Source organism: Tachysurus fulvidraco, chromosome 21 (genome assembly GCF_022655615.1).
Source record: "Tachysurus fulvidraco isolate hzauxx_2018 chromosome 21, HZAU_PFXX_2.0, whole genome shotgun sequence".
Classification (NCBI taxonomy): Eukaryota; Metazoa; Chordata; class Actinopteri; order Siluriformes; family Bagridae; genus Tachysurus; species Tachysurus fulvidraco.
Window position 1 is genome coordinate 6,219,479 of NC_062538.1, and position 16,844 is coordinate 6,236,322.

Genomic DNA, 16,844 nt, shown 5'->3' on the forward strand with positions numbered 1-16,844 from the left:
GCGGTGTCCAATCTTATCCACAAAGGGCCAGTGTGGGTGCAGGTTTTTTATTCTAACCAAGCAGAAGGTGTGGCTTCTGCTTGTATGGAATGAAACCCTGCACCCACACCGGCCCTTTGTGGATAAGACTGGACACCGCTGGTGTAGGGAAATGATTGGCAGCTCATATTTTACATGAATGCAAATTGTCCCACTGCTGTGACCTAAAATAGTTTCCCATTTAACTACAAATTCAAAGAAATCATACAAATAAATCTGCCTCAATGATTTGAGATTTTAAAAAAATATACATGCTTTGAAGGGAACACAGTATCTAGCATTTGGGCAGTTATGATTTTGTAAGAAATTCACATTAGTTTAATGATTTTGTTTATTGTGTTTACATACCACCAACAGTCATTCTGAGGCACTTTGGCAAGACACGTTGCAATTAATAGTTTACAGGTAGTTTAAGTATGTGACCACAAAGCAATTACATAGAATTTATAATTTATAGCTTTAGAATGGACAAACTAACGATAATACTTGAAATACAAATGAAATGAATCAAGCATGATGACAAGTATTCTTAATAAGTTCATTTAATCACAGCTGTGCATCCTTCTTAAGAGTGCTAGTGATTGTATCTCATTATATTAAGCCTTAAAATGAAGGTAATAAAGGGAGAGAGAGAGAGAGAGAGAGAGAGAGAGAGAGAGAGAGAGAGAGAGAGAGAGAGAGAGAGAGAGAGAGAGAGAGAGAGAAACATTGCTTCATTAATTTTTTTACTGCATAGTACCGGACACTCTGAAATGGCATAGGTTTGATTCACAGAATCACAAAAAAACACCTGGTAAGTTTATTTGAAATTTAGTTATATGTCCTGAAGCATCAGAGAAATTATTGCTTATTAAGCTTCATAAAAAACATAACACATAGCAGAGGTTGTGGTTTCTTTAACAAGGATCTTTAATACAACTGGGCAATTCCATTTCATTATAAAAGTTAGAAACAAAGGGAATATCTTCAAATTTTGCATGTAGACACCAGGGCACATGTCCATTTATACATGTCCGCAATCATAATTTGCCATCTTCACACTTCAGTTTTTGGAAGTGCTTTCCAAATATTAAGTCACTTTCTGAGATAATTTATTACAGCATGCCTACATTTATATATACACCCTTTACAACAGATGCAAAGCATCACAAAGAAACCTGTAGGTTTATTCTAAATCAAGTTAGAATAATAACCCTGATGCATCAGCCAGATAATAAAAAAAATAACATAAACTTGTCTTTAGTTTTTCAGTAAATATATGTTAGACAGTTATGTTTGTTGTTAGTGTTAAGGAGTGACGCACTCCTTCAAATGGCATCTTAAAGGTGATAAATCATTTATCAATGATAAAATATATTCATTATAATTATAAATTCTATTTATTATAAAAGCTAATTCTAAATAATTATAAAATTAAAATGAATAAATCTAATTATAATATAATTATAAAATCTGTTTAATAATGGTTAGTTAGTTATTCATTTATGTATTAGTTCTAAACAATAAAAAAAATGTAACTTGGTTTGATGGTATTAATTCAGGCACTGTTGATGATTCAATCTATGAAATAAGGTTGTATCTAGTAGTTCAGTCATCCCCAACCCTGATCCTTGATCAAATGTGCTCTGTATATTTATCTTTTACCTGATCAGAAAAACTCTATCAAATGTCAAATGTTCTTGTCAGGTGACATGGGTGTGATGAATCTAAGAAAACATTAGAATGCACTGGGCTTAAAGAACCAGGCTTAGGAACATCTTGCAGTACTGCAAGTAATAGTACAAGTGATAAAAAGATCAAACATGTTCTCATAGACTGAATGAATTGGTTCTTGAAAAATTCAAGATAAATGTGTTGGCCACTGTAACTGGACCTCACTAGTAATTCATCAGTGTTTGAATGAAATTCTCACAGGCCACATTACACTGAAACTAATATTCTGTGTTCCATTTTCTCTACTCACAAAAACAAAACAAAAAAAAACCCACAGCTCTGTTTTTACTGAAGGCTTAAACACAGCCCCTTGTGGCAATTGCTAAATTACCTCTGGACAAGTAAACAAACAATTAGGAGGGAAAATAAGGAGTCTTGTTTTCTCCTTGGTGAGGTATACATTTTCGGAAAGAGCTGATCAATTTTATATAACAGAATTAATTCCAGCTGAAGGGGTAATATTAATGTACTTGTTCATATACATTATCATTTCTAGAGTAACAACTTACACAATGACTTGGATGTTGGATGCACTACCCAAATATGTGTAACTGTTTCTTAGTCATTAACTTTCTTAATATGAAATTATTATTATAAGGACTTTTCAGACTGTTGGCGATTTTCAAGATTAAAAACAGCATGCAATCTTCATAGGTGCTCATTCATTACATCATTATCCAGGACCTAGCCACTGGGTAACTGATGCCATGCAGCTTTACAAGGACAGTGAGGTGGTGAGGTGGTGAGGTCATCTGTTTAAAAGAAAAATATGCTTAGAAAAAGTTTACCCTGAGATGTCCCACCTTACATACAATTGCTCAGTGATTTTTGATTGACTTCTGGTCAGTGCTGGCTGTGGTATTATTCTTATTTGTCCGGTCTGATCTACAGGTACATTACATTTGCTGATATGAAAAATGTAATACAGAAGACTTTCTTTGGGTGAAATGGGCTCAAGTGATCATTTTGCCTTCTGACCTCATGGGGAATGTGGTATCAGTAGATTCAGTCCCTCATGAAAGTCTGTTATGCACAAATGTGAAGGTCGAAAAACTATAGGCTATTGCTTGTTATAGTATGCAACATGTAATATTATTTGATAAATAGGAAAGAGCACTACACACCACAATAAAATAGACTAGAATGGACCTGAATAGACATAAACAGATCTGACTAGAATAGCTTAGAGCATTGGTATGCTCCCTCTTTCTCTATCTCCCTGCACCAGATTTAAAACTCTGATGTTTGCCTACAAAGCCAAAAAATGGACCAGCATCAAAGCATTATCACATCCTGCGCTGCTTCACCCTCCTTCTGAACTTCTATAACTGCTCAACTGGTCCCACTATCTCTATCTCCCAGGGTACAAGGTAGGTACTGTACATACCAAGACTCAATCTGGAACCTAGGTGGTGGAACAAATGATATTATATTTTATTGTCACACCAATAAAGTTATCAAATGGCATTTTAAGGTAATAAATAGGTAAAATGTTTATTACCTGCTGGTTAATAAATAGCTTGATAATACAATAATGAATAAATGCACTGTATCGAAGAAAAAAAACATCCACAATAAACAAGCCAACAACATATTTTTGGCATTGTTAATGTTTGAATTTGCTCACTCCAAAGTTTACAGCACTAATGTGTGGATATGCCCATTTCCGAGGTTCTGCATTATCCATTTATGAGAATACCATGTGAATAACATTGATTTATGGTTTACTATTAGTCAAACCAGCAGGTAGAATGGCATGTTTAATTCTATTTTAAAAATCTTTCCTATTGGTGAACCACAGTCATGGAAAACAGAAGTAGTCAGATAGAAGTTTCCAGATTGCTGCCCATTTGTCCATGAGCAAGTGCTTTAAGAGACTATTCTGCTGCAGAAAATGCTGACTTCTGTGGTTCTAATTACATTGGGCATCTTGGTTGTATGTAAGTACATTTTTACATCAAATTCATCTAAAGTCTATGAAAAGGTAAATTTTTAAATATCACAGAAGTGGAGCAACGATACTGAGAATTTTGATTATGTAGGAAATGAGAGCTGAATTCTCTGTGCTTTATCTCTAGTGTGTGAAGGATCTATACTGACGGTGGTTGAACTAGTTGGGGATATGGTTACTTTACCCTGTGAATATGATGTCAGCAATTATGGTATATCAAATGTTTGTTGGGGAAGAGATCAAACCTGGTTCAACTGTGAACATACACTCATCGCTACTGATGGACTGACGGTCAAATACAGACAGTCAAAGAGATACAGTTTACCTAATAAACTCCAGCATGGAGATGTTTCACTTACCATCAAGAAGGCACAAAATGCAGACACGGGATTTTATGTATGTCGTATTGAGATACCAGGACTATTCAATGACCTTAGCTACAGTTTTTACCTCATCATTACAAATGGTAAGCACACCCTTAATAATATTTTGACTGGCAAGTTTATCAAAAATATGAACAGATCTAAAGCCTATATTTAATTTCACTGCTGCATGACTACTCCAGATCAGAACATGTAGCCAATCTAATAATCGAATCGTGGGTTGTCTAAATTCTTCTCATTTTTATTTTTTACTTTTACAAAGGATTTGACGCAATCAACATCACAAATTTTCTACCAACTTCTGCAGAAAAGCACACACAAGGTCAGTGAAACGTAAACTATCAGCATTTCATAACAGCAAACATGAGATCCTTCCTGTTTAAACTTTTTCATGTTTGTTTTCGAAAAATATTTTCTTCCCAGCAGAGTTTTAGACTCATGGATTCTTCAGTCTGTGAGCAATTGAACCAGTGGTTATGTTATTCCTCTATAGAGCCTTCTAAGCATGTTTGTATGTTGCTCTGAATAAAGGCATCTGCCAAATGCTGTAAATGTATTTAATATCAAGGCCAGGCATTCCAGGCAAAAAAGATCATTTGGCTGTTGTTGTGGTTTTGTTTTTTGTTTTTTTTTTTGTTTTTTTTTCAATTATTAAATTTCCGATTTAATTAAAAAGGTCTGCTTTCAGCTGACACTACTTAGAATTAAGCTTATTTTCCATCTACTCTGTATGGTGAAAATTATTTAGATAAATACAGCCTGCTTTTATCCCAATTTAAGACACATGACCCACATTTTGTTGCATTAAGCTTACTTGTGGAAACATACAGTAATGTATTCCATGTAGAGAGAACATCATAATTTGTTCCGAAATCTAAACTTTTTCCAGGGACTCTGTTGGTTATTGATATTATGTCTAGTTTTCCAAGTCTTTCCCCTAGCCTTCTACAGAGTTATACTGTATATACATCATTCAACACACTGCATTGTAGCAGTGTGTAGTATACGGCATTGCTAGCATTCTAGACCACATTACAGGAAAAAGTGACATAAATTCAGCTTAATTGTGTTCACTTGAGAGAGAATGCTAGTCTGAAGGCATGTCATTAATATCTTGGTGTAGCTTTGTTATTCCCAATGTACTGTACAGTATTTATGAGCCAGACAGAGAGAATGAGATTAAAAGAAAAAATTCAACTCATTTCAGAAATCACTGTCAACTCAGGATACAGTTCAGCTGTACAGAAGGCAGACTCTGAGGTTTGTGCAATATCTTTTCAATACCAGTCTTAGTAAACTATGACTTCAGGTTCTAATGAACTTGTTTTTTCATTCATTCATTCATTTTCTACCGCCTTATCCGAACTTCTCGGGTCACGGGGAGCCTGTGCCTATCTCAGGCGTCATCGGGCATCAAGGCAGGATACACCCTGGATGGAGTGCCAACCCATCGCAGAACTTGTTTTTTTTTTTTTTCTCATTTAGGGTGGAGTGGAAACATTTATCCTGACTGTAGTGAGAGTGGGAGCCATTATATTCATCCCTGGTTTAATCTTTGCACTTATATGGAGTAAGTTTATATGTATGTGAATGTATGTGTATATGTTTAAGAACATTTATGAAAAATGTTGCTACACTGAATTTATTAAGGGAACATAGTGCATTTATAACACAATCATAAGCACTGCATAAATCTTGAAATAAAGCAATGCTGGATAATTATAGAAAAAGTGTATTTTATTACTAAGGAGGTAACCTCAGATCTTTTATGTGACTGTCTTTTCATGAAAGGCAGAATAGAGAATAGCCCCCAATTATGGATTGACTGATGTTTTATAATTCCCTTGCATGTTATTAGTTTTGAAAAGTTTTTTTTTTAAACAAGATTAACTAGATTTGTAAAGTTTGTGACGACAAACTTTGATGTTGGCTTTGACAAAGCAAGTATTCACAAAGGCCGGTGTTTTTTGGAGGTGAGTGGACAAGGATCAGTGTTACGTTTGGAGGCAAAAGGACAGAAAGCTAGGGTGCCAAAACATTTGGAGGCAAGTGGAGACGAGCATGTGACATCATCCGAATACTCTTGAGGAAGTTCCACACATTGGGCTGAGTGTTTTGATGTGTCACATGTTCATGTTGTGCTAATTTTTTTTATTTTCACATGATCACATGATGTCATCAGAATACACGTGAGGACGTTCCCCTTATTGATCGGAGTGTTTTAATATGTCACATGTCCACGTTGTAAAAAGTTTTTGGATTTTGCATATATTGGGGTGGGGTTGCGGGACAACCAAAAGGCCAGTCAGTACACCAATTTAAACCTTTTGTTCAGAGTATCACCCTAAAGGAGCTGGCCGAGTTTGGTGTAGATAGTTTGAAAGCTTGCCGAGTTATAAACCTCCAAAAATTTATAACGGGAGTCTATGGGAAAAAAGGCCACTTTGAGACCCGGTACCGGAAGTACCGGTACTCGGATCGCTTAGAAAACTAATAGCAACAAACTTCAGACCAGGTTCTACAACATATCCGGATTTGGTGCATGGGGCTCGAAAGCCCTAGGAGGAGTTACTCTTGATATATTTTTGTCTAAGCTTAAATAGGAAAACAGAATGTTGGCTTCTACGATGCCAACATAATTACAATACAACTCACAAATAGACAGATGACAGGTGGACACTTTATAGTAAGTCTCTAAATACATGATAAATTTAATTATCACACAAATAATACTGTTGGCTATAAACTTTCAACTGCGATTATTTACTGTTGCACACATTTAAAGTTCCCTGAGATGCAGGCCAGTGGTGGATGTACTTTGGTACCTCATCTACATCTTCACCATTTCTTTTGCTGTTGTTTTGAGGTGTTGTCTTGAACCTTTCAGATTAATGTTCTTTTATCCCTAGGAGTTCATTTGTGCATCCTTCTTGAACAATCCAGTGTCTGTGTGTTCTTTAGATTCAATTTACATCCAGTTGTTTGTCAGATACTCGTGGTACCTTCTACAGGTTTGACTACGAAGCAGGACTCGGACTTGTGGAGGTCCACAATTTTTTTCTTTGAGGTTTTAGCAGATTTACTTGGATTTTCTCATGGTATCAATGGCAAAAATGCACTGTCTTAAAAGGTAGACCCTTTTCAGTCACATGTGTGTTCCCAATTAACCCCTAATTATAACAACCGGCCAATCAGAATCGTCTAATAGTCATTACATTAATTTCTATAGCCTTTTAGACTGTTTAAAAAGACAGTTTTGAATATTTGAGCAATTTATTCACAGGAATTCTGATGTGGTCAATTAAAGTTGAACTAAATATGTTTTTTAATGTCATTTCTCAGATCTTGACATACATACATACTGTACATACATACATATATGTATTGTTTTAAAAATGTTTATGCAGTGCTTATGGATGTGCTGTAAGTCCAATGTAGAACAAATAATATGTGGTCAAGTATAACTGAATATGTGATCAGTTTTAATGACACTAAACAACAACTTATACAAAGCTAATAACCAAGTCTCTTGTTTAATCTCGTAAACTCAGGAACTGTCTAACAAATTTCTAGTCCTTACTCTCATAAATATGTACATACATTTCCTGATTGGTTTTCCTGTAGTTTTATATTGTATTCATACTGATAGTAGTTACTGAGTTGTATAATTAATAATTGTATACAAATATGAGATTTTAGTTAACTTTGAGTTAGCAGCTTAACTCAACATTACTTAAAATAAACCATGAAATTTAACATTAATGGTGTATTGCTGCAGAAATGTATATATTTCTAATGGTAACAAAGACAAATAATATTGTTTAAGAAACTTAAGTTTCTGGGTTTTTATCCAATTTATAGGTTCTAAAATAAATATTACAAGAGCCAGATAACTGTCCATGTTGTGTTATACAAGGTGCTTGTTGATGGAACATTATATGGTTTACTGTTGGGAAAATACTGCAGGAATGACAAAAATATAAGAAAAATATTTTTAATGCAAAATTTAACAAGGTTCAATTTTAAAAGCTGAATTTTGACATTCAGAATTGCAGCTTTTTTTTTATTAACTCTCTAATAATTCTAGATTCTCTAGATTTATCTAAATATAATTAAAAGCCAAAATGGAACATTACTCAATGTCTTATGTTTGTCGGGTTCTTGAGGTTAAACTGTGTGGAAATTTCCACATTTCTTTCAGCTGCATGGTGGTTTAATTTAGCTCTCAGACACTGTCTCTCTGGAAGAGTGGAAGTGAAAAAGATGACTCATGAGGCACTTTGCTTGCTATGCACTAAAGTCTTTCTGCCCTTAGAGCTGCGACGCTTCAGAAAACGTGAAGATGGCAGTGAAATGGAAAATACCCCCGACACGACCACAGCAGAAGCATCCCCCATCCATACACGCCTGTAGCACAAGTGTGTACTCATTAAATATGATGTGCTTCATTGAAATATCACACCATTATAACGAACATGAAATATATTTCATGCCGAAAAGCTAATCATCTAGACCTGCCTGTTTCTTCTTTCATTCTAATGTGAGGGACTTTAACATGTCACCAGTTTAAATAACATTTAACGTTAATCAATACTTTACACATAGTCAGTTTCTAATTAAACCATTCCTTCAGTTTAGTTTTGCCATGACTTCATGTGTAGAAGGACCGCTGTCTGTAATATGCACTAGATCTTTTTTATTATTATTTTGACACATTTCTGTTGGTTGGATGGTATATTACAGTCTTGCCCTAGGTTTCAGCAAACAGCTTTATCAACCAGGTTCTTAATAGTCTTTCACTTCTCTCCCATGTGCTCTTAAATTGTACCCTCAAGGTTTATGTATTTCGATTCCCACCTGCTTCCACTGTATGTGCTAGAAAATAATAAATAAAGCACAATGAAAATACTACCACATGGGTCTCGAATCAATTTTTATTTCTTTTTTATACTTATTTAATGTACGCTTTGGTAGCACACATGTGAAAGGTGAAATGTATAACATACAATAGCAACAAAATGCTTTCACGTCTTTATATACGTAAACATGGGAATTCTTTAGATAGGGTCAATGTCTATATAAGGGATGTTCTGTGTATGTTGTATGTAGATGTACTACAGGGAGAATTTAAGTGGTGCCCCAGACAATCTTTAATATTTTTATCAATAGTAGAACAGAGGGTTTCCCTTTCAGAGAGAACTCCGAGTAGAATCGGTTTAGGAAAGAAGAAAGAACCTATCAAAGGACCTGCTCTGAACATGTAGTCTAGACCTTCTGTATAAACCCTTTAAGGTTCACCCCAAAGGAACAAGCCTTTAAAGAGGTTTAAAGAAAAGAGACTCCTTTCTTAAATACATCACAAATTACATAACAAACTTGACCATGCAGCTTCACTATAGCTATGAATTAGAAATCATTTCTAAATCAATCAAATAACTAGATGTTTATATGAAAGAATAATTAAATAAATGACGGCTGTGGTCAAATTGCTGTCTGTGTGGATGTTCTGCCCATGTCCATGTGGGTTTCCTCTAGCTTCTCTGATGTCTTCCCTCCTCCCAAAAACATTGTTGGATTGGCTACTCTGCATTGTCTCTATGTTGTGTGTGTGTGTGTGTGTGTGTGTGTGTGTGTGTGTGTGTGTGTGTGTGTGTGTGTGTGTGTGTGTGTGTGTCTGAATGGAGTCCTGTACCGGTAGCCCATCCAGGATGTACTGATGCTTCACACCCACTGATCTATGGATAGGCTTTGGGTTCATTGCAGTTTTATCCAGGATCGATTAAAAAAATATGTGAGTTCGGCCATCAGATGATCAAAATTAGCCCAATACTGGCCCCTAGTGCTGAATCAAACCTTACAGTAATGAAAAGGAAGACTATGATGCTTACATTTCAGAATACATAGTTTTTTTTAAATTAGGAAGACTCTGCTTTCTGCACTCCTAATTCATTAGTAATCACACTGCAGCATCTAATATGTATATATATGTAATAAACAAATTACAGTTTCAAAGGGCGTATGATTTCCTATGACATCAGGCAGGAAGTCACATGCATCTTCAGTGACTTGTGAAACCTCAAAAGAAATAGGAGAGAAGTAATGAAATGTGTCAATCAGAGCAAACAGGTCACCATGATTTGGGTATGTTCTTGGATCTTCTCAATCTGGCTCCTTCTCTGTCTCACAGGTAAGCAAATTGGTCAAAACTTTAATAATACTATTATTCAGAACTACATACAGCATGAGTAATATGCTAGCTTGTTTCATATTCATAGTATATATTTTTAAACCAGTTCCATTACAAATATACACACTGTATAAAAGACAATAGGAACAAACTTAAAATCAATGTCTGATTAATTTGGTGCAGTTCTTCTGCTCATTAATTGCTTTAAACAGAGGTTCTAAACCTTCTTCACAGATAGTGATCACTTTATCTGTAAAAATAAAATTGCTTATGAATCAAACTTTTTTATTTAACGTCCAAATTGACATTATTTTTAGGCTGATCTTTTTTTTTTTCCGGCTTAAACCAATTAACTGCTTGGATAAAACATTGGATTAATTAATTTAAGTATCCAGTAATACAGGCTAATAACTAATAATTCTGATGAAGGTGGGTTATGATTTAGCTCGGTGTAAGAGCATTTATATATCATGGACTCAATATCTAGGACTGAGGGTTTTAGATATTGCTACTGTACACAATATCTGACTTAATGTTCTCCTTTGCAACCCTGTTTAGTCTGTCCATGCAGAGGAATTAATGTTAAAGTCGTCAGTGGTCAGAACGCCATTCTACCCTGCAGGTATGACGTGAAGAAACAGGGGATATGTGAGATATGTTGGATGAGGGGAGATGTTCCAAATATTGGGTGTGGTAGTGAAATCATTGCCTTTGAAGGAAAGAAAGTGGTGAGGCAAAAGTCACAAAGATATCATCTTGATGGAGAATTACAGAAAGGAGATGCATCTTTGACAATCCACAACACCACACTGGAAGACTCTGGAAGATACGGCTGCCGTGTGCATGTACCTGGATGGTTCAATGATGAAAAAATCATAGTCGACCTGATCATAATTAAAGGTGTGTATCTACTATAGCAACCACAATCCTAACACTAAAATTTCACAATATAATACATACAATTACGTCACAAAGTATATTTGTAAGGGAAGATTTCCTTTACGTTATTCCATTTGTTCAGCAAAATTAACATCATGTGCTTCTGTAGTGTCAGGAATATAACTTCCTCAAGTAAATTAACCAGAAAAAAAATGACAAAACAATTCTATTCTACTTCTGTGGAATATTTAAAGACACGGTGGCACAACCATCATGCTCGTAGCAGATTTTAATCTTCTGCAGAAACTATGATACTGGGTCACATATTATCAGAATGAGGTTTATTGGCCAAGTGTGTTGACACACACAAGGCATTTGGTTCCAGCTGTTTGTGACTCTCAAAAGTACAGACATAAATAACATTTTTTAAAGACTTATTGTATAAAATCGACTTGTCTCAACCAATTTAAGCTGATTCACTGCTTTTCACGGCTTCTTAATCTGAACCATATGCTATATCTGGACCCCAGAAAGCAAACCAAGCTGGAGGTAGTAGGAGTAAGGTTTTTTTTTTCTTTCAAATCCTCTATGTGGTTTCATTTACACATTTGTTGACAGACTGTGAGTTTCCCAGCTCATATCTCAAAATAATAATTTTTCTAAAACCTTTTGACAACCAAATTTTTCCCCAACATTGCTTATGTGATGGTGTGATGATTAGCTCAAATATTTAAAACATTGTCGTTCTAGGAGTTGTGTGGTCAGAGGTGACAAAGCTCTCCTTAAAATGTGGAGTAAGGATTAGATAAGAAACCAGTTAGCTATGTCTAAAAGGTTGCTACAGTTCTCTAAAGAATTGAAAGTGAAGGGTTTCAACATAACACCAATACAATGCTGATACAAGAAAATCAGAAAAAGGCACAAGCAAATGCGAGAACAATCGAGACCATCAGTAAAGTGAGTTACACCCAAATCTAAGTGATTGTTGGTCTCAGTCCAGAAGGAACAACTGTGAAAAGGAATTAGACTGAGGTCTCATAAGAGCTAAAGAATGTTATGATCTGAGTGCACCTTTAAGGTTTGGGACATCCACATTTTTGATGTTAATGCATTTTAGTAAATGTTGGAATCACTACAAACTTCAGTTTACTCAGACCATCTTTAATAATAGTTATTAACATTTTTTCGGTTTTGGTATATTTTGCTGTCCACTTGATGTATATGAAAACAAAGTGGTGCTTTATGGCTAAAGAACATTACGCAGTTGCCTGACACCTCAAAGAAAAATAAAGAAGTGATAAAAAAATACTTTTAAGGCTGTCTGTGTGGTTGACTTGTCACTCAGAAAATCAGTGTTATGTAGCAGGAGGACATTTAATGGTCTTAAAGTGGAATTGTGCCATTAGCAGTTGTGCCATTGAGCTTACGTAGTTAAACACCAGTAACATCAACAGCCTACTACTAAAAATAATGTGAACTATATTACTATTGAAATATAATTGTATGTAGTATATACATTTCTTTTGTTTTTGTTGATCTCTTACATCAAAGTCACAAATAGGACTAAGACATACAGTAAACAGTCATTTCTCTTTTTTCCTCTGATTTTGATGTTTTTGACTCATTTCTGATGACGTCATCCACAATTCAGCAAATCCACAATACGTTTGTTAATTCTAAATAAGTTGTGGTGGGAAATGGGAACAAGTGGTCTGACAGCATATCAATGGAAAATAGTCTAGAAAAGGAACCGATACATTTTTTTAATTTGCAGATGCTTTTAATTTGTACCCACCTTACATGTCCGTATGTGTGGAAGTTTCTATTGTAGAAATGTATAATTTATGTAGAAAAAATATTGTTTTCAAAAATAGGACCTGAAGTGTATTCCTTATCTCCAAGTACAACAGACGGACCAGCATGGTACACGGAACCGACACACGGTACAGCAAAATTCATAATGTCCTGCCTTTCATTGTGATGCTGATTTTAAATATCTACATAGTCTTGTGTATGAAGTCTGGTAAATGCAATAATATAAAATGCAGAAAATGAATCATTTTGGAAAATTTTCTAACATTTTGATGTTTTTCTCTTGGTGAACTCCAGTGAACTCCACTAACACAAGTCACTACTCTAACACCTCGACTCCAGAGGCTAATAAAATTGTAAGTGTTCATGACTTTAAACAGAAATGCTGTATCATGAATATCATTGTTAAAATCTCTAATTCTAATTATCTTGTCATAAAAAAGAAAGTAACTAAAGATGATACGCTTCCTGTAACTGTTGTATCAATCCTGCTGATTCTCCTGGCCTTTGGCACTGCTGTTTATCTGATATGTGAGTACATTTACGTCAAACACCAGTGTTGTTCTTTCCATGTTGATCTAAAGACGATACTGAATGACTGTTCTATTCTTCAGGGAAGAAAAAAAGAAGAACCAGATTTTTAGAAACGTAAGTGAAAGAAAAATTCACATTCATCTGAGTCATACTGTATAAAAAGGCATAAATGTTATTCAGTTAAAAGTAGGAACATTTTGCAATCAATAAAAATAATCTAATGCTACACTTTTAGATTTTTATATTACTGTATGTATGAGGAAACTTACTTGTGTCAAATATTAAAATTACATCCATTTATCTGTACAGGCATTAGGCATTAGTGAAAGAATTTTATTTCATCACAAAGTGTGTTTTAAGCGATTTTACTTTTCCATTTGTGCCTTATTGTTTCGATAAAGTAAAACCATTTATAACTGAGAGTCAAAATATTAAATATTTCTTACATCTGGTTCTAATTTTCTCCCACCAGAGACCAGAACTCAAACCCCTCAGCCATCTACAGCAACTCAGAAGTCAGCGTTGGTCTGTACAGCAGGTCAATGGCTGTGGAAAACATCTACCAATTAGAAACTGAGAGTGAATATGAACAATGGTCAAGATAATTCAAAGAACTTCTTGTACAGTATACTGTACACAGTGCGAGCTTTGGACCAAAAACTAACATTGTGATTGTCTTTTCTGGTTGAATCAATTTCTTTAGCCTACAGATATTCAAATGTCATTTGTACATGTTAAAATTGTAAATTTGTAAATGTTACAGTATAAAAGTTAAAGCAATAAGCAATAAATCAACATCATTCCATGAATGTATTTCACCAGTTTGTCCTGTTGTGCCTATCAGGCTAGTGCTAAGAACTAAAACTTCCTGCGATTAAATGATAGCAAGAGCTGCAGAAATGTTTTATAAAGAGAATACCGAGCATCTGGAAAATGTATGATTAAAAAAGAGTTATAATAAAGCTATAGGCTTTGCTAGAAATTTAGATCACATGCCCTTGATTGCTGTGTAGTTCATACGGCCTCCAATACTATGATCATATCTATACAGTACAGCATGGCTGGCTTTGCCTAATAATAACTACTGCAGAACATTGTTTAGGGGCAAAATTAAAACTTTCTTGTGGTGAAATCTGAACAAGTAAAAAATAATGACAAAGCATAATCAACAGTGCATTACACAAGATGAGTCAAAGATAACCAGGACTGGAATTAGTCATATCTCTAGTGGGTTAGTATATTTTACTCCTTGTGCACACATTTTCTGCCCACATGCACAAAACTCTACCCCTAGAACCTACTGTGACTTCAACCGTAGCAAGGATTGTCATAACATCACTTTTAAGGACACTCGTTTATTTAAATACAATAGTTAGGTCACATGATTTCATAATCAAAAGAGTGATAAAAAAAGATTTAACAGATTATCAAGGCTAATACATGCTTATGCAGCACACCAGAAAGTAATGGTAGATGTAACATTCAAGAGGAGAGAAGGTGTTGTATCTATATAAAACTAAGTTGTATAAAACTGTTGCCCATCTGTTATGCTATTTGCAAGTATTCAACCCTCTCATTCATCAATTCAATTCAATTTATTTGTATGGCGTTTTTAATAATTCACATTGTCTCAAAGCAGCTTTACAGAAGTAAAGAAAAAAAAGAGAAAAAATAAAAAAAATATACAGTTTATATAATAATAATAATAATAATAATAATAAGAAGAAGAAGAAGAAGAAGAATAAATTAATTAATAAATTAATTTAAAGATTAAAATTAATTTAAAAGTATTCATTTGAAATTTTAAATACTATACATCTCTAACATCTATCCCTAATGAGCAAGCCGGAGGCAAAGGTGGCCAGGAAAAACTCCTTGAGATGATATGAGGAAGAAACCTTGAAAGGAACCAGGTACAAAAGGGAACCCCATCCTCATTTGGGTGACACTGGACAGGAAATAATGTAAATAATGTCCGAGTGTATGTATGTAAAGGAGAGATCCTGAGGAACTAATGGGTGGGCGAAAAAATCTGAGTTCAGTACAGACCCAACACTAATACCCTTTAATAAGTCTTTAAATGATTGCTGATAAAGACCAGACAATACAGCTATCTGATGCAACATTGGTTCAAAGAAGGCATGACAGTCTCTGGGTGGCTCCAACCACAACAATCCCACGAGTCAATTGTCATATTCTTCAGTCATATTCAGGGAGCACCCCAGGACCACCGCTAGCCTGATATTGTCTGGATGATGTATCAATCTCAGCACAACAGTGACACTGTGTATCAGCCAGTACAGCATTGTTGTGACACTGTAGGGTAGCTGCTGAGTTGAGAACAGTCATTCGAGCAAAAAAAATCCATTCTGCAGCTGTGGTGTTGTTATAAACTTACACTGATGAAGGGTTTGAGCAGGAATAGCACAATGTGTGAAAGACATAATCTCAAGTTCTAGTCTCTAATCATAGACCCAAAGGGACACCAGCAAGGTGGATGCATATAATATAGTGTTCACACTGTGCTCGCAATGCTGCTGGACTGGGACCACACACACCCACACACACTACAATGTCAGTGTCACTGCTGTAGGGAGAACAGACCACCATTCTGTTCATTGGTGATGCTACAATGGTGCATATATAATAATGTACTGTAAAGGAGAAGGTAAAGAACATTTTGAGCAGACAGGAAGGCTACTACTGTATAACACAAATAACCTCTCTTTACAACTGTGGTAGAGAGAAAAGCATCTCAGACTGCACAACATGCTAGACCTTGATGTGGATATGCTACAACAGCTGATGAAACAAGAGTCTGAGGTGCCGGTTCACTCAAACCGGACAGTTGTTGACGTGTCAATTATGTAGAAACATTGTAAAAGGCTTTGCCTGTACACTGAAATTATGATTAATATGATTGTCCACTGAGAAATCAGACAGCACCACCAGGGTTGTCACAGGGATGGAAGCTATTGGTGCACCCTGTGACAACCCTGGTGGTGTTGTCTGATTTTTCTGGTGGTGTTGTCTTTTTTGCAAAAGTGTTACTGAAAATAGATCAAAGCTAAATGAAACTGTATATACAAAACATTCTCTACATGCTTGTGTCATGATGTGCTTGCCTCGATTCCAGTCAAAGTCCATCGCAACCTTGCGACAGCTTTGCAACAGAAAGCTGATTTAAAAAAGCATAAGATTCAGACACACCATAAGATAATTTTTTTTTTTTTTTTGGAAATAAGAAAATATTGTGTGTCTTTCACAATATCCAGAACCCTTCAAGAATATAAATAAATATATTTTTTTTCTAGAACATGGCCTCTTTCACAAAGCCCTTATTCTC

General features: G+C 35.2%; 2 protein-coding genes across 2 annotated transcripts; both read left to right on the forward strand.

Moving 5' to 3' along the window:
- Positions 1–3,465: 3,465 nt before the first annotated feature.
- Positions 3,466–8,997, forward strand: havcr2 (hepatitis A virus cellular receptor 2). Its single transcript, XM_027149776.2, has 6 exons — positions 3,466–3,692; positions 3,831–4,169; positions 4,349–4,408; positions 5,294–5,346; positions 5,572–5,656; positions 8,402–8,997. The coding sequence occupies exons 1-6, from the start codon at positions 3,647–3,649 to the stop codon at positions 8,497–8,499; spliced, it is 681 nt and encodes a 226-aa protein (XP_027005577.2). The 5' UTR covers positions 3,466–3,646; the 3' UTR covers positions 8,500–8,997.
- Positions 8,998–10,116: 1,119 nt separating this feature from the next.
- On the forward strand, positions 10,117–14,316 carry havcr1 (hepatitis A virus cellular receptor 1). Its single transcript, XM_027148979.2, has 7 exons — positions 10,117–10,273; positions 10,832–11,173; positions 13,027–13,095; positions 13,262–13,320; positions 13,408–13,495; positions 13,579–13,612; positions 13,971–14,316. The coding sequence occupies exons 1-7, from the start codon at positions 10,186–10,188 to the stop codon at positions 14,101–14,103; spliced, it is 813 nt and encodes a 270-aa protein (XP_027004780.1). The 5' UTR covers positions 10,117–10,185; the 3' UTR covers positions 14,104–14,316.
- Positions 14,317–16,844: the final 2,528 nt, after the last annotated feature.